Genomic DNA, 22,084 nt, shown 5'->3' on the forward strand with positions numbered 1-22,084 from the left:
GATCTTGTATTTGTCATGCACTATATTGTCTGGGGCACAGAAATCAGTGACTAAATGGATTAGCTGCGGAGTGTAAAAGCCAAAGCGCTCCTTTAAGAATTCGATATTCGTCATCGGTTTGGACAGGAGAGCGTCGCAGAGCGAGGAGGGCGAGGTGCACTGTGGGGGAACCGAGGTGTGACATCACAGAGGCCTCTAAAGGGGATCACACGGAGCAGTCGACCCAGATCTGGTCTGGCATGACGGGAGACCTCCTGTCCTGTAATCGCGCTGCTTTACAGCCGTCTCCAAGGAGCTGTGATCAAAAACAAAGATGGAGCACATGCCCGGTGGGGGAGGGGGAAACCTCCGCATGGTCTGTATCACGCTATGAGCTCACCAGAGACGAGTCATGACTTCACTGCAACGGAGCCATGCGCCAACACATCATTATTACAGTTCACTGTTCTAAACACAGGAGGTACGCACGCTGTGGAAATCATCAAACAACACTCTCGTATATTATTACACAGACTTTATTGGACATAATGGGGTATGCAGCTATCGTGCGTATTTACATCATATAAAAAGTTTCGAAATCCTGAAAGAAAATAATAACGGCTTATCAAAGTTTGACACATTTACAACGCTCCCCTCCCCGCGAAAACAAAAAGTCAATCTTGGCAACGTGGGAAAGCTCAAACTCTTCATCATTTCCTTTTAGAATGAAAAATAAATGTGAAACTGCAATAAAACCACGCGGGGCCCCCTAATCGCCCCAACTGCAGTATCATCTAGAAGCGTCTCAAGTTCAAACATACAGAAAACACACACACACACATAGCGCACACATTACACATTCACAGAGAAACATGAGGTAGTCAAATGGTTAGAAAAATACAATCGATAACTACATACATGGATTTGTGCTCCGATTACAGCTGTTTTCAGGTCAGCATTAACGAGAAGTCATATCGTGATCTACTACGATAATACTGCTCCCTTTGTCTGATACAGCATCCTTATTTCATATTGCATACTTTAAACACATTCAGGGTCGTGAGGGGCGCCCCAGCATGCACTGGGGCATGAGGCACGGAGGAATGTTGATATTTGAGCAGCAACTCTCGAGAATTGCACGGTCAGTTTGAGTAGAAGAATATCCCCAAATGTTCTCAAATGGGAAGATTAGATCCAGAACATGAGTCGAGGCTCGGCCACTGAACAGTGTGACCGCAGTCGATAAGAGAAAGCCCAAAACTAGAGGAATGCCAGAAAGCCTTCTTGCCACAATGACCGCTGATTACAGGCTGCGGCACATCTCCACTCTGCAGGACACGGATCTTTCCCTGCATGCAGTGGGATACAGTGCGGCGGTTCACAATGATGCTGCTTAATAACGGCAACGTTTCACTGCTGCATATTTACTTAATGACTGAGGTTTTGGCGTGGACACACCTGGCAACCGGCCCGATAAAACAAAACAAAACCAAGTGGTTCTTATGCTCAATAACAATTATTTCTCGAGTGTTATTGAAAACGGTTGAGTTTCCAGAAACACAATAACAGTTGTTTGCTCTCCACCCTCCATTCTTTTTTTTCTCATGATTTAAAGGGGGTTCACGTCATTGTGACAACAGTTTGTGATGTGGGGTTTGTTATGCGACACTACGGTAACTGAGGGGGGACATTAAAGGGAGAGTTCACCACTTCGTATGTGGATGTCCGGTCTGTGTTGATGGTAAATGTCGTCAATTGAAACAATGACTTGAAAATGTGTTAATATTAACGACCGGACTATATCAAATGTAGGTGAATATATCAAAATAATAACAATAATTCTTATAATAATCAGTTAAAGTGTCACAAAACATGCCTGTGAAGCTTTAATTAATAAACGAAATAAATCCCGCATGAACATGTGTTGCGTTTGAGCACATCCATATTTCACAGTACACACACACACATAGAAGACAATACATTTCTCTTGGTAAATATTCCAAAATATAATTTTATACACAAATATATATTTAGACTCTGTTCCCTCTGTAGAAAGCTTTACACATGTTTACATAAGAAAGAAAAAGCGTTGAGATAACATACATTCCGTTACAGGAAGAGTTCAAAGTTAGTCCCACACAGTCCGATATGAAAACACATACAGGTTAAAGGACGGCACTACAGCACACATTCATATCATTCTGAGACGGTGGGGAAGTCGAGGAGTTGCAGTTTAAAAACAACATGAAAATAAAAGTCAATAACAACGAGCTTCGTTTACAGCTTATTCGACACGCCGTCAGTGCCAAGATGTATACAAAAAGATAAGAAACCCCCATAATCTGTACACTGTCTGGCTTTATAATGTCACACGTCGGATAAGAGGACAATCAGCTGAGTGCGTACAGAACAATAATCATCATTTCATGCTAGGGTAGGTAATGCTGACAAACTAGCAAGCGTGCGCTACATTTTTAAAGTGACCCAACTGGAAAAACTCTTTTCTTATGAGAGTAGCTAGCGGCTCCAAAAGTGGCTAAAACCAGCGAGAAATTCGTTAAGTCTGCAACACGGACACCCCGCCCATGTAAGAACATTACCAACCCTAGCTTTAAGTTATTATTCATGTTTAAATGCTGTTTACATTTTCTCAAATGTGAAGACGTGATGCTTTTCTTCTGTTCATGGATGAAGACTCGAAGTAGCAGCTCTACTGTAAAGGGCCGACAGTAGGACCCAAACTCCATCAGCTCTACGAAGCCATGCTTTTGAATTGAGTTCTTTAATTTATACTGTATGTTGAAGTATATCCTTCATCCTGATTCTTATTTCATCATTTTAAAATGAGGGATTGTATTAACTTGCATCTCACACTGATTGATCTCGTCTGATCCAGAAGTACAAGACCAGCATTTGCACAGACTCCGCCTCCTAACAATTTTCAGTATTTACAATATCAACAAAAATATACAGGTGTTAAAAGAATGGTTTGTCATTTTGGGAAATCGGCGTATTCACCTAATTTTGAGCGAGATACGAGGATTGATACCACTCTGTGATGTCTGTAGGCTGAGGAGGTGATTAGCCTAGCTGAGCATAACAACTGGAAGCGGGGGTAAATAGCAAACCCTGGGGAACAGTTTCTCTTGAAGTAACTTGATTTGTTTTAAATGTTGAACTATTTCTCTGAGCTGACTAGAACTGCCGCACAGAAAGCGCTGGTGAAACGCGTCTCACCAGCCCGTGTGTATGAATCCATGAGGAGGGAAGTATGCGTACATTACAAAATGTGGCATTTTTTAAATCAGCATGTCTTTCACATTTTTCTTTCACATTTTTTGCCGTCTATTCTTCTGTATACATTCAATACCTACACTTCCTCGCATCTTTTAATCAGTATCTCTCTCTCTCTCTCTCTGTCTGTGTCAAGATGACGACTTTCGTTCATACTGCACTTTTGTCCGCATGGTAATAGTGGTTGCTTTGTTGCTTTGCTCCTTTGCCACTGTCAGGGTTGCACGTTGTGAAGTGTTACAGTCCAGCCCTTAACGTCTCACTTACTAATACTGACATCACTGCAGCCTGATTGCTGTCCTTGCTACTGGAGTAGACCTGCCTGCTACAAACAGCATGAATCTCACCATTTAGGGTCAAAACAAAAGGCTGTGATTTGTGGTTAGAAAAAGAAAAAGAAAGCATTTGGATTGGAAAGAAATGCCTGAAATCACATTTCTTTCTTGTGGTTTTTCAAACTAAATATGGCGGTGAGGCTGCCAAGCTGGGATTGCTACTGTTTCAGACCAGTAACACCAGGACAGCATATTTGTCTGCACGCACAAAAGGAATTTACACAAGGATCAACGGTGTTATTGTGTGTGTGTTTTTTCAAAATCATACTATTTTTGTTTCTTTCCTTTTTATCACATCTCCTCCAAAAAAATAGTTCCTTGCGTGGAAGGAGATCAACAAACCGGTGACCCGCCGGGTTGCGTCCTGGGCTACGCCGTGCTGCTGCTGGAGCAGGGTGTGCTTTGTGTGCTGCCGATACTGTGGGCCGCACTGCTGTTCTCTGAGGCCGGCTGGGGCTTCTGGACCTGCTGTGTGCCAGCTGTCTCACCTGGACAGCGAGAGAGAGAGAGAGAGAGAGAGAGAGACAGGGAGAGGGAGAGGGAGGGGGGGATTGTACCGAAGGAAGATAGAAAAAAAAGTATGTGTATTACAGAACAGCAGAGAAAGGCAGGAACATGACGACTCAGTTTGGTAAAGCTACAAATTGCAGTCCTCTGAGAGGCAGGAACCTCCATTGTTCTCACTGTTTAATCTCCTACTGTCGCTACTTGACATAAACCATAAACCTCACACTATCTAAAAATAAAATTCTTTATCCCGATGTTTTGGGCAAAGCCTTGTGTAGATTCACACATTTTTATAAAAACATCCAGTTTTCAGCGCAGCGAATACGCAAAGCCACGCAACTCTGGACTTCGTTTGCGCTAACGTTTACCATCTTCGAGCATAATCCGCCACACATTCACAAAGTGTGTTCCAACGCTCAAGACCAGAGAAGCCTCACCTTCACAGAGCCCAGAATCCTCTCTGACAGATGACATTTTGAACCGGAGAGAGAGAAAGAGGCGTTCATGGAGTTCATTTTCTTGAGTAATGTGGATTCAATTAGCCTGGCTTTAGTCGACAACGCAGAGCAAACACAAGACAGGACCTTCTGACTGGAACTCAAACCACTGACTGCCTTATTGTTCTATGACTAAATAAGCATTCATTTGGTAGACTCTCGGGATCCGACGCTTCAATTGAAGAGGCTTAATGAAAGTGCTTACAAATGTTTACGAAAACATCTCTGACAGACAATGATTCAGCTTTTGAAAAAGAGCCAAGTCTGTGTTTAATTTCAGCATTTGGACGCAGTTCTTACTACAGTATTTTCCTTTTTTGCTTCCTGGCGTGTTCTCTTTGACAAAGATTTTCCAATCGACAGTTTGGTTCATACTAAAAGTTGTGTGTGTGTGTGTGTGTGTGTGTGTGTGTGTGTATATATGACAGGCATATGTGTCCGCAGGCGATCTTATATGGCGCTCCCTCTTTCGGGGCCCCTCAGTCCTGCTAATGTTTACCAGAGCGGAGCTGCCAGCATTCTTTTCTTTTGCAGGACCGAGAGCTCTAGCAAACAAAAAGGGGCCTCGGATTCACCTCATCTGTCTGGGGAAATATCAATCCCAGAGTCCAATATTATCTCTGTGGACCGGAGAGATAAAGGCTGCTTTTACGTCACAGAAACATACTGTGTATGAAGACCCGTAGTATCCACTGTGTGCAGCGTGGACCAGCAGCGGCACACTGTCACCACGCGGCTTGAGGAATACTACGGTTGAAGTTTGGACTCTAGAATCAAAGATCGAGACATCTTGTATTATCTCTGACCTGCCTCTGTCTCACATGAAACGTCGTATCTGAATGAACAAGGTGAGACAGAAAAATGGAGAGCGATAGAGAGAGAGAGACATTTGAGAAAACAAGTCTACAGCCATACTAGCGGATTTGTGAGGCTAGATGCTAATGTCAGCATGCTAACACGCTCGCAGTGATGCTAACATGCTAATATTTAGCAGGCACGATGAAAACCGCTTATATCGATCAAAAAGCTTGGGCAGAATCAGTCTTATTTTCGGTCTTTTCATACATATGGAAAACAATCAAGACCATGGTGATTCTATTTCCTTATTGTATTTTACACCCCTGATACTGTATTTTATGAATATGTTTGTTTTCACGCTCCGCTACTAGTTGGGCTTTGATAGCCGACGGTTTATTTTCCTGTCTGTTAAAAATGTAGAAATGCACCGAGACCACTGTACAGCACAATATAATAATAATTTGAACTACAGTAAGCTATGCTTGATATACAGTAATATGTTGTATTATAATGTATTTCAATTATACACAGGACAGTCATTTAATTTGGACAGTAATTTAAAAAGCAACTGTACTGAATTTTGAAATAGTTGATCAAATTCAGCACAACTGTCTGTTAATCGTTGGTTATAGTAAATAATACGCTTACAGTGATCAATTTGATCGAGACAGACGTGAACACTGTAAGAAGTTTGCACTGTATGATGTTTACCTCGATCACTATCCTAGTTTAGCCTCTTAGGATGCTAACATGTGCTTATTAGCACAAAAATGTTGATTTGGCACAAAATTGCAGTTTTGAATCTGAATTAAAAGTGATAATTTATTCTAAGTGGAACAAAACCCCCCCTCATGGTGGCGCTAGAGGAAAAGTCAGCGGATCACCAAAGTCACTAGAATCCATCTTTTGGGTGCAATGAATGTCCTGAATACATTTTCTGTCAATCCATCCAATAGTCGTCATTGAGATATTTCCGATTGAACCAAAGTGGAGGAAGGACTGACCGACGTAGGGCGCTAGTGGGGATTTCAGAGCAGATAATGTGTGAAATTTCTCCCCCTGTGAATTATTCAGCCTGTTTTCACAATCGGTTAGAATTATTCGTCCGTATGTTATTTCACCATTTGAGCAGATCTCTTGCCAGACATGACTGCAGCCCTGGCAGAAAGCAGAGCTTTCTGTGCACGCCAAGATAACGAGCAACATGTCGAAATAATATATCGTGGGGCGCTTTTCTAAAACTCTGATTCTTTTAATTGCCTTTTATGGAATTAAACCGTATCGGATACAAAAAAAAAAAAAAGAAAGTTTCTTTCTCAAGAGGCCATTGTCCTCAGAGCCTGGGGGGGGGAAAGACCCAATTTCGTTTTCATGCTTCATCACTCTAGCTTAAAATACACTCTGGACTGATATATTTCTGGTGGTTGTTTTGGGGGGGATCTACATTCTTAGGGTTTACATGGAACTGCCACTATTGCCATGTAAGGTCATTTCAGCCAAGGAAGTGTAACACGCCCAGCTAAGGCCTATTTTGACATCAACAGGAACATTTTGTAAAAAGTCTTTCCAGTACTACCATCCTCACACCTGTTTCTCTGTACATATTCACTTCTGATATCTTTGGAAGAGCAGCCAATGAGGCACTCTAGGAAACACATGAAGCTTCAATGAAGTGGCTTTCTAAAGCGGAGCCAATACCAATATTGTGATAAAGATAAAAGGCACTAAAAGCTGATCTTTTCTGCTCCGCGAAATCGTGTTTAACAAAACACTTATAGATGTGACTCAGCATGACTGGAACAGTTTAACTCTGACGAGTGTCCGGATCTTTGCCATGCTCACAACTATCATTTACTGATCGGGCCACTCAACGCTGGCTGAATGTGAGCTTCAACTTAAACACTCACGTTGGTGTATTTGCTGAATGACCTCACTCAAACATCCTGACCCCATTTATAAAAGACGTCCATGGCGATCAACAGGTCAGCGGTCAGGCCGAATGAGAACAGAGCAGCTTTATGCAGCGGTGAACTCCAGAGGGCTGCTGGGAGCACACTTCCTCCCAGGGGTCAGCTGGGGTCGGTGGGCTGGGGACGATGGGGAAGATCTTGGCATCTAATGGACAGATTGTGTGCCTTTTCCTGTGAGTGCCGCTAAACCCAACAGGGGGGAATTTCCAACTCGTCTCCTGCCATTGTACTGAGAATATTCGCCGACCACCCCGCAGCTCCCAAAAACATTCAAAGGCAGGAAAGAGAGGAGCCCTCGCTGCTGACCAACAGGATATATTTACAGTAAAGGAGCCAATCTGTTATTGTGAACCGGCCTCTGTCAGCAGCAGGATGTTTGGCATTCCCCGCGGCACATTACTGGCAGTGAGACACTCGGACATTCCTCTGCGTCTTATCTTTTCATTAAGGCAGAGAGGTGAGCCGGGGCCGTGGAGCAGCAGGTGAGGCACCTACCTGTGTGCGAGTAGATAAACCACAGGGCTCCGGTCAAAAGAGCCCCGATCACGAAGGCTGCAAAGGCGATCCCCACCACCGTCGGAGTGTCCAGCACGTACAGCGCGTCTGTGGAGGCAAAGCGGTGCACGGTTCATACACGGTGAGATGTTTAAAGTCTACGGAGCCCCAAAGTGCCCAATATCCAATGAATGAGAAGACATTACAAATAAATAATAACACGAGTAAATTGTGTGATGAGCCAATCATTTCTTAAATAATAATAATAATGAAAAAAATAACCGATGCAACATTTCTTAAATCATTTCAAAATGTCTTGGTTCATCTTAAGCGATGTTTCCATTCAATTGTCAAGCTGATTTGTTTTAATGGGGCCCGTCCTAAGCTGGTATGAGCTGTCCAGCAGCAGAAAGAGCTGATCAGTGATGTGAGTTAATGTTTGCTGTGTCAGAATTTATTCGGTAAAAGTAGTTCCATACACCATTTAACACATCAACTCTTTTTCGACAAAGGCAAAAACCAACGCGAGCGAGCGTAGGCAATCGAGGACATTTCATCAAATTTCTGCCATTTTCACGCAGCTTTTCTCATGCGATACTTTAAAATGTGCTTAGAAATATGTCAATGGAAACACGGCTAATTCCTCACCATTTCATTGTTCGTGTCTTATTTACTTATTTACATTTTGGGGCTCCATATAATTGACATACAAAGACGCACATGTAAATGTAAAAGACAGAGAGAATAATATATTGGGAAGCTTTTGTGAAATAACTTACCGTCATCGGGACGAGCTTGTGGCCTTTGGGTTACTGCAAAACAAAAACAAATCGGGACAATTCAATGGCTGTTGACCATCATGTCTAGTGATGCACATTATACATTTGAATTACTCAGGCCCAGGCTGGAGGATAAGAACATTGCTGATATTGTCCTGTGTTGATAAGCAGCTCTCTGAGGAATGTGACACAGAAACCTGAAGCAGGACAAACGCTGGAGGACAGCAGCTATCCTGTAAGCTGACAGGGTTCGTAAAGGATGAACTTACTGACTCCCTCTGACCGCTGTATTTCAAGCCATCTGGAAGGCTTTCAAAAGTGAACTTGGCTGCGATGATGTCTTAACAAAGAAAATACAAAGGCGCTTGTGTACGGGCAAACTCGAGAGGCGAGCTTGGCTCATGTCCAAGACTCTGGCACAATGGGTGCTATTCTTGGACGGGACACCTTTTGAGTTTTCATATCGCATAATGGATGACGACAGGTCATCAGAGGGGACTTTAATATCAGAGGGGACGATGGCCAGAGGACGTCCTTTTCTGTAAAGCCTCATCACACCGCTGCAGCGTTATCTGTCCCGTGGGACTTGAGCTAAGAGTGCAGAGAGTGGTCAGTAATGCTGTCAGCCCCACGCATAGCAGAGAGCCTTGACGACCGGAGGCCACCAACGTCTTAAACTCGACCTAAAGATTATGTTTAGTGTGGAGAGATTTACATCACTCTCGTCCATGTAGCTTTTCTAATTGAAGCCAATGGGGAACAATACTCTGCTGGACGTCTGTCAGGTCTTTAGCGCCGTTCACTACTTTAACAGAACCAGACAGCACCCTCGGAGCTAAACTCACAACCTATGTTTGCAGCTTTAAGCCGTTGCTGGAGCTGGAACAGTTTGATATCTCTATGAACGGCATTTGTTTGTAGAAGTCTTCTTGCGGTGGAATGAGCGAGCATGTTTTTGTTGAACTCTGACCTCTCCTCACAGGGACGTGGCCTGCTTGCTCGTACTTCTAAAGCCTGTTGCTGCAACAGAGTGCTGCAGGAATGAGTTCCTAAAACAAGTAAATGAGTCAGCATCTTTGCACTTCCGGTTACCTCGTCTCACAGTCGATGGGTTTTTTGAATTGTTTTTTGGTGAGGTGCCTGAAATAAGGTGAAGGATTTTAACGTTGTGTTTCTACGACATAAAATACGTCAGTAAATGCCCCACTTGGGAATTTTGACGCTTTTCAGTGTCTTAGAAAAGGCGGTTGCTAACACCAACTCGTCCGCCATTACAGCCTTGTTGTGTATTCTGGCGCTCATGAGATTGTGGTGTATTTGTTTACAGCCTAACGTTAGCTTTTTACTTCTGCCGATTGCATTTACACTTCAAAAAACATAAAAGTGGTGTTCTTTTGTGAAGATCGTCCTGCTGAACAAAACGTGCTAGTATCAAAAGTATCGTTTGTTCGCCACAGAGCTTAGGTCCTGCAATAATCCAAACTCCAATGGAAGAATCCCATTGACTTTTTGTCGAGACAACCAGTGCGATGCTAACTTCTGGGTCACATATTTCTCTCATGGCCACAGTCTGCTGAAGCCTGAATCCAAACTGCTGTCCGAGTAGAAACATTATTGTCTTTCGAGTTTTTAGAACGATAAGTCTTGACATCAAGCCAGTGAATAGAGCAGCCCATAGTGAGAACAAAAAGACCTGATTCAGCTGATTTTAAGGTGATACATCATCACAGATATCTATCACAGACGAGCAACACCTTCATTTACAAAGTACATTTCAAACACTCGACTTTAGACAATAGACTTTACTACAATAACCCTGTTTTCTTTTGAAGCGGATTACATTACTGTTCAATGTAATGTATTAAAACCAGACTATTTATAGGTTTTCCGTCTTCTTCCTTTACTCTTTGCAGAAGCACTGCTTCTACTCGTGCAACAATACAATCAACGCTGCCAACCTCTCACATAAATGATACTTTTCAACCTTTCGTGAACGTTACCAGATCCAGTAACATTTATTGTGAAGCAGTAAATCCACTTCTGATGGCAGCGCTTTGAGGCCGTTATGGTTTGACATGCTCCAAGTTGGTCAAAAGTGGCCCCGTTTAATTTGTCGATTGAGTGGAGCTCTTTGGGATACTGTCCAGTGCTGAACTGTGGCCCTTGAAAAGCAGCTTGTTTTGTTTACCTTCCTAGCACAAGAGATGCCTTTTAAATAGAGTTGTGTGTTTATTGCATATTTGTGTTTACTTTATCTGTTCCATGGAAAATAAACCCTGCAGAGCTGGCATAGTAATGTGGTGGGCAGCGCCTGTTCTGGACCAGTGTACCTCACTCACTCATTACTGGAGGTTTCACAGTCTCTGTTCACCGATAGCTTCAGCAGCTTCTCGAGCATCAACACTGGAACTTCTGTGCTGAAAAGTGACCATCTAATACCGGCCCAGCCTTGAAACCCTATGACCAGTTCAGATGTAAAAGAAATCCACCCACTTCTGTTCAGCAATGTTCTGTGCAACTCCCTCACCACTCGCTCTACAGCCGACTGTTACCGGATTTTTGAGGCTGATTAGGAGTATTTATCGATAAAAAATGCAAATAATAACCATAATAAATCCATTATGTGGCCAACATAATGTACTGAGCGTATGGCTACAGCTAAAAATGATTTCATTCCGGATTAATTGATTCTTCTTTATCGTAATCCTGCTCGTCAGTGCTGTCTGGGCGGCCAACTATGCAAGTGATAAACTCCGCGTCTTTGTCACTTCTCGTGAATTTTATCAGTTGATGCATAAACCGATACAACATATCCACACCAAGCTTAAATAGGCCAGTATCGGCCGTGCCGATACATCGCTCAGGCTCCAGCTCACACTGATTCAAATGATGTGGTGTATATTAAAACCATGAGTCAATGCAGTCGACTCAAACTGACCACTCGGCTGATGTTGATGTCATTGCTCAGAGGGGATGCTGATTCGAAAAGCTCTGGCAGTCCACCAGAGATCGGGCACTCATGATATCACCCCATCTCAGTTTAGGTCATAATTAGTCAAATGTGACCGTGGTTACCTCAGTCCTCCCCCCACATCTGCAGGCTGCTCCCTCCCTCCGATCCCACACTCACAGCCCTTAGAGACGCCGCAACACAATGAGAGGCTAAACAAGTGATGATCGAGGGGCCTTTAGGCTCTGGCTGGACTCCCAAAGCCAACAAGAGGACCTCCACTCTCCTCTCACACACACACACACACACACACACACACACACACACACACACACACCTCTAGTGGAGAGGGGAGGCTACAGTGACGGTCCTAAGTGAAAACAACTGGATCTTGGTGCTGTATGATTCCTCTTTTTCCACCTCTCCCTCAGCATGGACTGGTCCAGAGCAGCCGAGCTACGCCTCAGCATTAGCACCATCCCCTTTACTGCAGTCCACCACATGCTAGTATGTGCACGCACACGCGCGCACACACACACACACTCTCTTGTGTACGGATGTTAATGTAAACAGACACGTGGGCGCATACACAGTCACACACTGCAGTTAATGGTGACCAGATGTGGGGAAGTGATGTGCAGCGTTTTGTGGTTTCGGTCTAAGTATCGGACCGAGCTTTCTCTCGCTGCTTTATACACTTTATACTCAAAACAATGTAAGTCAGAGCTGAATGTAGCGCTGTTAAAACCAAAAAACCAGAGTCACAAGACATTTTCAAACCCACGTGCATGTTGAACTCGTGCCATCTGAGTAGGTGTAAAACGTGTTTTTCTTTGCTCTCAACTAACCTGTCTCCTCTGATTGACCACTTCCATCCACCACGACCAGCGGCTTGGTAGACGTCTTGTGGTTCATCATCATCATCGCCATGACGTTGTCCCCAGAAAGAGAATCGCAGGGCTCCCTGGGGTGTAAGCACTGTGTGGACAGAATTTACTTAAACTTAAAACTTACAGTGATGGAAACCCCCCCCCCCCCCAAAGAAAAAAGACACACGTCACTCTGTAATAAAAGGATTGAACGCGCTGCGATTCTTACAGGGGGAAAAAAGTAAAAACAAAAGCAAACATTCACATTTCTGTAAAAAGGAGTATACACTTGGAAACCAAACAAATGACAAACTTATGAGCATGAACCCAAACCTGATCGGAAATCTGAGTATAAAAATTAGATTCGCTGTCACAAGTCAGCCACAACTTCTTTTAGGTGAAAAGAGGTCCAAAAAACTAAAAGTAGAGGTAAAATGAAAGATGCTTATTTAGTTCTGCAGCTGGATACTTGGCAAAACCTTCCATTGATTCATGTTTCCTCCTTAGCTTTGGGTGCAGACCTGATACTGAACGGCTCGGGCCAGCCAGAGTAAAGATGGAGCACTACTACACCAAGATCTTCCCAAACAAAAACACTGCAAATCCTTTATGCCGCAGGAGAGACAGCATAGTAAAACCATCGCATAGGCCAAAGAATAAAGAAGTCATTTGGAGAAGATTATACTGCATACCGTTGGTAGTCTGTGGTTGCTCTGAGAACTCTTGGAGCACAGACACATCTTGCAGTGCAGGAAAAGCAGAGACCTGTTGAACGTTGAGTTGAAGATGAAGCTGAAGCTCTTCTTCTCCGCCTGTGTGTGAGGGACAGGGAAGCCCCTCTCAGGATAGTACTTGACGGAGTCGTCCGAGGGGCAGACTGTCTCGATGAGAGTGTAGTCTGAGGCCACGCTGGGGTTGGAGTCGGGAGAAATGAAGCACGATATGAGGAGGAACCCCAGCTCCGGATCGGTTGCGGCTGATGTGACCTGGAGCGCAAAAAACAAAACGTTCATTCTTCAGATACGCATCATTTGACAAAGCAAGAATACAATGCTGCTCTGATTAACACTAGCACCATCATTTATACTTCATCTTCTACTCCAGTTCACAGAGAACATTTCCATTTTAAACCCACTTGAGTGCGGTGTTGATCTTCTCATCTAAAGCTACATAAGCTCATTACCCGAACTTTCCTCCTGTTCCTCTCTGATCAATAGTTTTAGACAAAAATGGATCAAATCACATCACGTAATGTGGAAATGGTTGCAAACCCAGTTTCCATCAGCTCTACCAAACCTTTAAGCACCTTTCAGCTCCTTGTTTTGGATTTAAGGCTGCATCTTTAATGCTAAAATCACTCTCATTAATCCCACTATACACCAAACAGCACCAAACAGCTGACAGAAACCAATAGAGACTAGCTGGTGAACACGGTGAAGCGTTTCCATCAACAACCTTCCATTGAGTTATTATTCCTCCGTCTTTTGGATCATCAGTGGTGGCGTCCTCATTGAGAAGGCCTCGCATACACATACACAGAGAAGCCTTTGTAACCAGCTGGCTCAGCGAAGCACCTCCCGCTGATATCATCATAAATCATCTTGTCAAATGACCTCAGAGTACGAGTCTTTGCCATCTCTTACACGACCTCCATAATCGTGTTGTGAAAGGAGGATTTTGAGGCAGACAGACAGAGGAGAGGAGACAGAGGAGAGGAGACAGAGGAAAGGAGACAGAGGAGACACAAAGACTACAAGGGGGTGAAAGTGACTATTGGCTTTTTAAGCCGCAACTAGACGAAATACTCATTGATTTTGTGGATGCCACACTAAGAGATCAAAGCAGTTAAAGTCCCAGACAGAGAGCACAGTTGTCTCACGCCGCATTAATCTGCAACACGTACCCTGACATAAAACGACGATTTATTAGAAATACAAGGCATACCTCCACAAAGACTTGCTGCTTTTGCGAGACAGTGTAGAAGGCCTGGCGGGAGGGCTTGTGGAACGGCAGCTTGTTGTACAACTCCATGCTAAATGTCATGTTGCTCGCCGGTTGCCTCCCTGGTCCTCCTGGTACAATCCGGGGAACCGTTGCTGAGGTTTGCCGGCTCTGTCGGTACGTGCAGTTGAACTAGGAGGAGAATGAGACGACGCCGACACAATTATCAGCAGGGATCTGACATCTGATGCCACTGATTAGCACCTTCACCCTGTGTGGGGCAGTGTATGACCACATTAAGACGGATCGGAAAATGGGGAAGGAACACAAACTGTATCAACAGGAACAACAAGTGGGAGACGAGGAACGGATGAGACAAAAGGGAAAATACGTTCGTAGAGGGAATAAGATGACTAATTCTGGCGCATTTACAGAAATGTTTTTATTAATGTGACCTGTCCCTTATCAAATAAACCAATAAATAAATAAGAAACTTCAAAATGGAAAATCTCAGGTCCATAAAACAAACATTATGGAAAGACAGGGAGATTGCAAGATGAGGCTTTACGTGCACCAGGGGACAGTGGGAAATGGAGTTTCCTCCAACTCTGAATGATTTACATAGAGATGCAAATGACTTGTCAACTTTCACCCTGCAATGAGCCGCAGCTCTCAGAGTCACAGTGATTCTCACCGCTACGAAGGACTGATGCTCTGCCGGCTCCGTAAACGTCCTCTCTAAGTCCACCGGGTCTCTCGGGAACAGCACGTCTCCAGATTCCAGATCCTCAAAATCCAGCGGCCTGCCACTCCCATCCTTGGGCTCAGCATGACTTATCAAAACCTGCAATCCACAGAGACGCACGTTACTCACAAAACCTAAGCAGCGTCGGTTAGTAAGTGAAAGGAAAAGCTTCACGAGAATCCTTTCCAGATTTCTTTTTTTTCCATTTTTCCTTTTTTAAAAGCAGATCCAGTTGTGAGTTGTGTTCCGTAAGGCAAAGACACAGCGCAAAGTCACACAAAGACTCTTTGAGAGGAGTTACCAAAAAGACATTCTGCAACCGATGAGTTGGATTTAAAATGTGGGAATGTCCCGTGGCTGCAGCAGTGGGACTCATCCTGGACAAAAACATAAAACATGCTTACGGAAGAATGTCAGGGGTCTGACATGGCTTCAAAAAATTAGAAAATTCAGATTTAATGATGTGAGGGGACAATCTCAGTGACGCTGACCATGTTTTTCTTCAGTCTGCAACAAATGAGTTTGTTGACCTGCCGTTGGTGCCACTGCTGAATTAAATCAACATGTCACAGGACAGCAGAAACAACAGCCACAACACATTATCTTTGATGTGTAGGGACCCAAGACAATGACACATGTATCTCTTTTGACTAGAGGTCAGAGGTTATCCCTGCATCCAAGCGCTAACACAAAACACAACCTTGGACGTGTGCCCAGGTTTTCAATCTGCATTGGACAGCAAATGTGTTGTTCCAAATTTCCCCCACAAAAGATCTCAAAAGGTCGGGGAGGAAGCGATTCATCCTCGCTTGTTCGAACAAACTCGCTGAATGAATGCATTCCACAAAAATGAAGACAACTTGGGAGGTTAGATATGAATGCTGAATCCCACACTCTTCACCACTACATGGAAATGTACTTTAAACTCGTCATACTTTTCCATTTTCTAGTCATCCAGAAAAAGAAAAAACGATTTGTGGAAAAAGTGTTGAAGCTTCAAGCCTCTGAGTGGGCGTTTCCTATCAGCTCTTGACATCTGATAGCTGGCGATGCGAGGAAACGTGGCGTCAACTTCCGTGATGCTCTGCTGACTGGAGGACTTCTCATCAACCATCAGCGATTTAAGACGTTTGTATTCCACTCAGAAAAGGGTTTCTCAGAAAAAAAAAAAAAAACTCACGTTTTCATTTCAGTTGAACTTTAAAAGGGACACAGTGTAGGATTCTGTGGCATCTAGTGGTGAGGTTGCAACCAACTGAATACCCTCCCCCCCCCCCCCCCCTTTCAAGCGTGTCGGGGAATTACGGTGGCCTTCAGCTAACATAAAAACATTGGTTTGTCCGTTCTGGGCTACCGTAGAAATATGGCAGTGCGACATGGCGGACTTTGTGAAGAGGATCCGCTCCCTATGGAGTTATGAAGGGCTCATTCTAAGCTAACGAAAACACAATGATTCTTAGTTTCAGTTGGAAACTCTTTTTTTTGTATTTATATTGTAAACTAGGGGGCAACTTTAAATGTTTCAGGTAAACCAGCTGTATTTGCATGACTTGTTCTCGACTGAAATGTAATAATGGGTGTTGTACTCACGGAGTTGATGTGGAGGGCCATTGGGCTCCCCTGCAAGGGAAACACGGTGGTCAGACAGCCAGTCAGAGGCGTCTCCAGAGTGTAGTGGGTGGCATTGACGGTTGCTTTGCAAGCTGGGTCTTGAAGAGTGAGGTTGGCATGAATAAACCCGTTCACCTGAGGAAACGGCAAAAATGGCAACATTGGATAACCATCAAAAATAAACTTTTCCTTTATTAACTCATTTTCAGAATAAAGGAAAGCGGTTGTGTGAGACTTTGAGTTCCCAGGAATAAAGAAATCCCACAAGGTGGTCTAGCTCCAGCCCCAGCTTCTCCTAATTACAGTCTATGCCAGTTTCCATTCTGTGATGTGGGCTGACTGCGCCAGCCCCGCGCTCAGACGCCAAATGTTGGGAAACGTCGTGCTTGCTTCAAATGTCAGCTTTTGTATAGCAGGGACGATGGCGTTTAGTAAAAGGTAATGGAATAGTGACAACATTTCTCGTTGTACTTACCAGTATTTCTTTATATTTTACTTTTGTAGACCTGAAACTTAGTTGAACTGATCTCTGCAGCTGAAGGCCCTCATATACAACAACATGTGACCTTTAGATTTGTTACCACACTGACCATTGTTGTGTAATAAAGTGGACGCTTTAGACGCTTTATCAAAAGCCTAACAACATGGAGCTTGATGTTGGCATTTTCTAATCACAGTGCAGAAGACATTCATTCAGCCCCCTAATTGGTCCTGACGCTGGCATTCTCTTTGGCTCTCCTCCATGTTTGTTGTTTTCTGTTTTATCTTGTCACAGTTTGTCACATCAAGTCTGTGTCGCAAGAGCAGAGATGTTAAAATAAATAAATAAATAAAACCCAGAGGCAAATGTGACTGATCAGACCCTGAAACACTTTTCAGATACATGAATCGATGACACTGGATTAAGTTTGGTTGGGAAACAGAACGTTTCCTTTCTTTTGTTCTTTGCTTGAAGTGTTATTGAGCATTATAGAAAAAATTATCTGTCTGTCTATTTTACATTAGAGGGGACTGTTTGCTTCTGTGCTGGAACACATTTTTGCTTAATTAATTAGCTGATTGACAGAAAAAGTATTTATTTAATACGATTATTATTATTATTATTATTTCGAATAAGAAAAACGTAACTTCCTGGTTAATTAGCTCCATATGCCCTAATCCTCTTACTAAAATGAATAAATTAATACTTTTGATAGTAAATCAAATTTTCTGTCGTGCATATTTGGACATGTGTTATGCTTGTTGCATTATGACATAATCAAATTAAAACTGGACTTAATGCCCTATAATATGTTTCTAGGCAGGATGCATGATGGATAAAATCATGCTGCCCACTCACTTGCAGGCTTTCTTTCGCGATGCTGACCACCATCCTCGTGTCCTCACACTGTACGCTGAGGCCGACGCTCAGAGCGCCCTGATGCTCCTCGGGCGCCGCGTTCTCCCAGGGCCGGTCGTCGAGGGAGGAGGGCAGAGGAAAGAAGGGCCGGCCGTCGGACGCAGGCAAGGGGAAGGGAAAGGGCAGACCGGGGCGCCGGGCTACAGCTCCAGCTCTTGGGTGGGGACTGGAGTCGCGCAGGATGGAGAGCTCTGGAGGCAACATGCTCTCCAGAGGATCCACCACATCTGGAAGTCACACATTGTTAGAACCTCATGAGGCTGATTTTACAGGCCGGGAAATTACACGGGACCACGACTATAAAACCGTCTCACGATTTCACGCCAGTCCCTCTATAAGGACTGTAAAATGTGCAATACTGGTCATGAAACAATTACAGCAGCTGCTAAATGTCTGGCTATCATTTACCTGAACCCACCATTTCTGTTTCTGCTTCAGATTAATTCAATTCGGAGGATGTTTCTTCAGCTTACCTGTCTCTCTGAGTCGGATGTTGAAGTGGTTAGCCACAGGAGTGCTGGTGTAAGAGGTGACTGGACCGTAGCCTTGCTCCCTTGCCCAATTGATCAGGGCTTGTGGCCCAGACGGCAAGTGCTGCTTGGGGGATTTTAACACTTGCATCAGCTTCTCCGTATTAAAACTGGCACTCACGGTATCAGAGGCCTGTGGAGAAGAAAGCAGAGTTATCTCGTCTTATCGAAGAACAAATTGTCATTTCTAAAAGACCCTGTATTTAACGTAAGCTCCTTTAAGATTTTCAGGAACAAAAGACATGATTTACTGCTCCACAGGTATCCAACTTGAAGTACAGTCCTGCTCTCATTCTGCGTCAAGTGTGAATCATGTGCACGGGTGAGAGGTAATGGGCGTGTCGGCTCTCGATCAATGCTGAGAAGCAAATGTGTTAGTGGGCTCCTAAAAGTCGTGTCTTGCCCTGCAACATAACATGCAGTACTGATTCATTCTCACACCCATTTCCCACACATTCAGGTCTCTTGAGCAACGCTGAGGAGAGGCAGCTCTCTGACAGAAGCAAGGCCTCCTTTTTACGAGGCTGTCATATCACACAAACTGTTGTCACGCTCCCAAACACTGGTTGCACAAGCACTGCGTCCCATGTGACTCTGCTGTCAAATAAAAGTCTTAAATGTCAGCTGTTTGGAGAACAAAAACGGGGCTTTGTGTTCAGACTGACCATCTGGCTGTGGTTTTAAATGGATGATAATGTGCAGCAACAAGCAAACCATTCAAACCCGCGTCGGAAATACACGAGGGCAAAACTGCCCCTAAGAAATATAGATAGTTGTTTAACAAATGTAATAACAACAATAAATAACCACAAAGAAATAAGAATAAAATTGATTTTTGATGTTTGTTTTTTGTTCAAAAAAATCGAAGAAAACACTTTGAATCTGTAGACTACTGCCTAATAGTCTTATTATCGCCATTTGATGACAATTGCTCATATACTGTAAGCCTAAATAAGTATATTTATTATTTTGAACAAAGGTCAATTTTGTTTTAAATGCCCCTGGATTTCAGTCAGTGGGGGAAAGATTGCCCCCTAAAGAATATGTAAATGTCCTACCCTGATCCGAACACACATTCACCATGTATGTTGGTAACTTGTGAACATGTATTAAACGTTTAGAAACTTCTGAGCGAAAAGAACTGTAGTAGATAGACACTACAGAGTAAAATTAGCATTGTTTTAGGTCAGCGGTTCCCAAACTTTTTAGGCCGCGCACCCCCTTCTACATCCCGACTGGGTTCGCGCACCCCCCCCCCCCCCCCCTTAATAAAAAAAAAAAAAAAAGAAGCAACAGAGCCTTTTAAGCCTTCATAGCCGCATAAGAATCGGACCAATGAGAGAACAGTTTGCTCGCGCGTGGCATTTGTTTACAAGATTTAGTCCGCTGTTAAATGTTGCAGTGTGAACACAAACCGAACAAAGGAGCAACTGCAACAAAGCAAACGAACTGAAGGTGTGAAAACGCCCTGAAACACTGCAACAAAGTTTCAATAACTTTCAGTGACACAAGGCGTCACTTTTAAAGAGCAATACGGATGCGAGCACACACGCACAGGCTCAGAGGCAGATTATCACATTTCATTTACAATTAATGAGCGACTAATGTAGCCAGGATGTCTTCGGACAAAGCATCGATGCGGCGACACAGTGTTGTTGGACACCGGGATCATGTCCAACTTTTTTGCTTCTTTCTCCCCAATCATACATTCCACCATCTCTCTGGCAGCTGGCGAGCTCACGTCTTCGGCGATTGTGTGCGGTAGCCCCTTTCTCGCTATTCTGTAACCAGATATGAACCCCGTAGTGCGTCATTTATAGACCAACACATGAATGAGACTGCAGTTGTTTTTGGCTGTTTTGTAACTCCTCCAATTTCAATATAAACAATGTAAGGGGCTTTTGACTTGCACTGGCATGCTTGGTGTTCAGGTGGCGACGTAAATAAGAGCTTCAGACTGTTAGCCAGAACCTCACTGCACACCACGCACTGTGGCTTTGGGGAATCTGCGTTGCCAATCCAAGTGAAGCCCAGACACAGATACTTTTCATCATATTTCCTCCTTTTTTTCCCAGTCTGATGCTCACTCTCGTTTCCTCTTTCTTCACCTTGACTCCGCGATGGGCCGATGTGCTCCCGATTTGTCTGTGCTGCACCTCTCCGTTCCCCTCGCCTCCGATTCCTCTCTCTCTCTCTGTCCCTCTCCTCTTTTACGACTGATAGCTTCAGATGTCCCACCTGACAGTTTTTAAATTAAAATTACATTTTTTTTTAATATTTAATATTATTACACCATCAGACCGCCATTACACTTTTCCTCTCGCGCACCCCGTAGAGGCAGCTCGCGCACCCCACTTTGGGAATCCCTGTTTTAGGTGATCAACTTTCAGTTTGTGCCTCCATCTTTTTCACAATGAACACGGTCTTCCTTCGTTAAATGAGCATTATGGTCGTTGTAGTGCACAACCGCTGATGCCACTGATATCAAACTGAAAAGGTTTTTTCATAATTGATGAATCACCATGGACACAATCTTAGTTTAGCGTGGAAGCATTCTAACATTAGCACTACACACAAAGTACTTCTGAGGCTGATGGGAATGTTTGTTGCAAGTTTCAGATGACGGTGTTAGGAGAACAGTGCATGGATTACTAAAGTTAGTATCAAAATTCATGGAAATCCATCCACTAGTAACAAAAATGTCTCCCTCATATTGGTGCTGGAAACCAGCAGCTCACCAAAGTCAGAGGGGTTCATCCTCTGTGGACCATGAATGTCTGAACAAAGTTATAAATCCAACTGATAGTGGAGACATCGCAGCCCCAAAGTGGTGGCCAGACAATGCCAACCATTAAGCCATGACAGAAACTGATCTACATTCCTGACCCAAAGTGCTTTTTTGTTGCACAGGGGCAAAGTGTGAAGTGGGTTTAACAACACACAGATCTGTTGGAACCTCCACCAGAGGCATTACAATCAACTTGTGCCGCACGACAGGCTTTGACTTGGCATCACGCTCACCCAACCCGACTGACTCACTGTACAGCGGTGACCCGGCAGCTGTGCAAACACGCTCACTCCTCAGCCCTGTAGGAGTACACGCGTTACACAGAGAGGAAACACAGACCCCCGTGCACACCGCCACTGAAATCAGGACAGGCCGAGCAACAGCAAGCTGACGGGCAACGAGAGTCCATCATCCAAACCGTGAAGTATTCTGATAAATGCACAACATTAGTGGGTCTCCTTCAGTTTTAATGCGCTGTAGAAAGCCAAGGTTTAAAATTCCATCCCTGGAGCAATTTACAGTGTTTGGACGACTGCCAACTCCCCGTCAACATAATCTACAGTTGAACTACTCTTCCAAAGTGTACATAGGTGTCAT

At 43.9% G+C, this 22,084-nt stretch overlaps 1 protein-coding gene across 1 annotated transcript in view; it reads right to left on the reverse strand.

Annotated features, from left to right (window-relative positions):
• Window positions 1-497: 497 nt before the first annotated feature.
• Window positions 498-22,084, reverse strand: part of tgfbr3 (transforming growth factor, beta receptor III) — a 60,507-nt gene continuing 38,920 nt past the window's right edge. Inside the window, exons 8-17 of the mRNA XM_079267397.1 lie at window positions 18,643-18,832; window positions 18,110-18,396; window positions 16,750-16,905; window positions 15,109-15,258; window positions 14,418-14,606; window positions 13,166-13,459; window positions 12,453-12,582; window positions 8,655-8,687; window positions 7,876-7,983; window positions 498-4,096 (exon numbers count right to left, since the gene is read on the reverse strand). Coding sequence (XP_079123523.1) covers window positions 3,978-4,096; window positions 7,876-7,983; window positions 8,655-8,687; window positions 12,453-12,582; window positions 13,166-13,459; window positions 14,418-14,606; window positions 15,109-15,258; window positions 16,750-16,905; window positions 18,110-18,396; window positions 18,643-18,832 — 1,656 coding nt within the window. The 3' untranslated portion in view covers window positions 498-3,977. The remainder of the gene's footprint in view (window positions 4,097-7,875; window positions 7,984-8,654; window positions 8,688-12,452; window positions 12,583-13,165; window positions 13,460-14,417; window positions 14,607-15,108; window positions 15,259-16,749; window positions 16,906-18,109; window positions 18,397-18,642; window positions 18,833-22,084) is intronic.

Source organism: Melanostigma gelatinosum (assembly GCF_949748355.1).
Source record: "Melanostigma gelatinosum genome assembly, chromosome: 4".
NCBI classification, from domain to species: Eukaryota; Metazoa; Chordata; class Actinopteri; order Perciformes; family Zoarcidae; genus Melanostigma; species Melanostigma gelatinosum.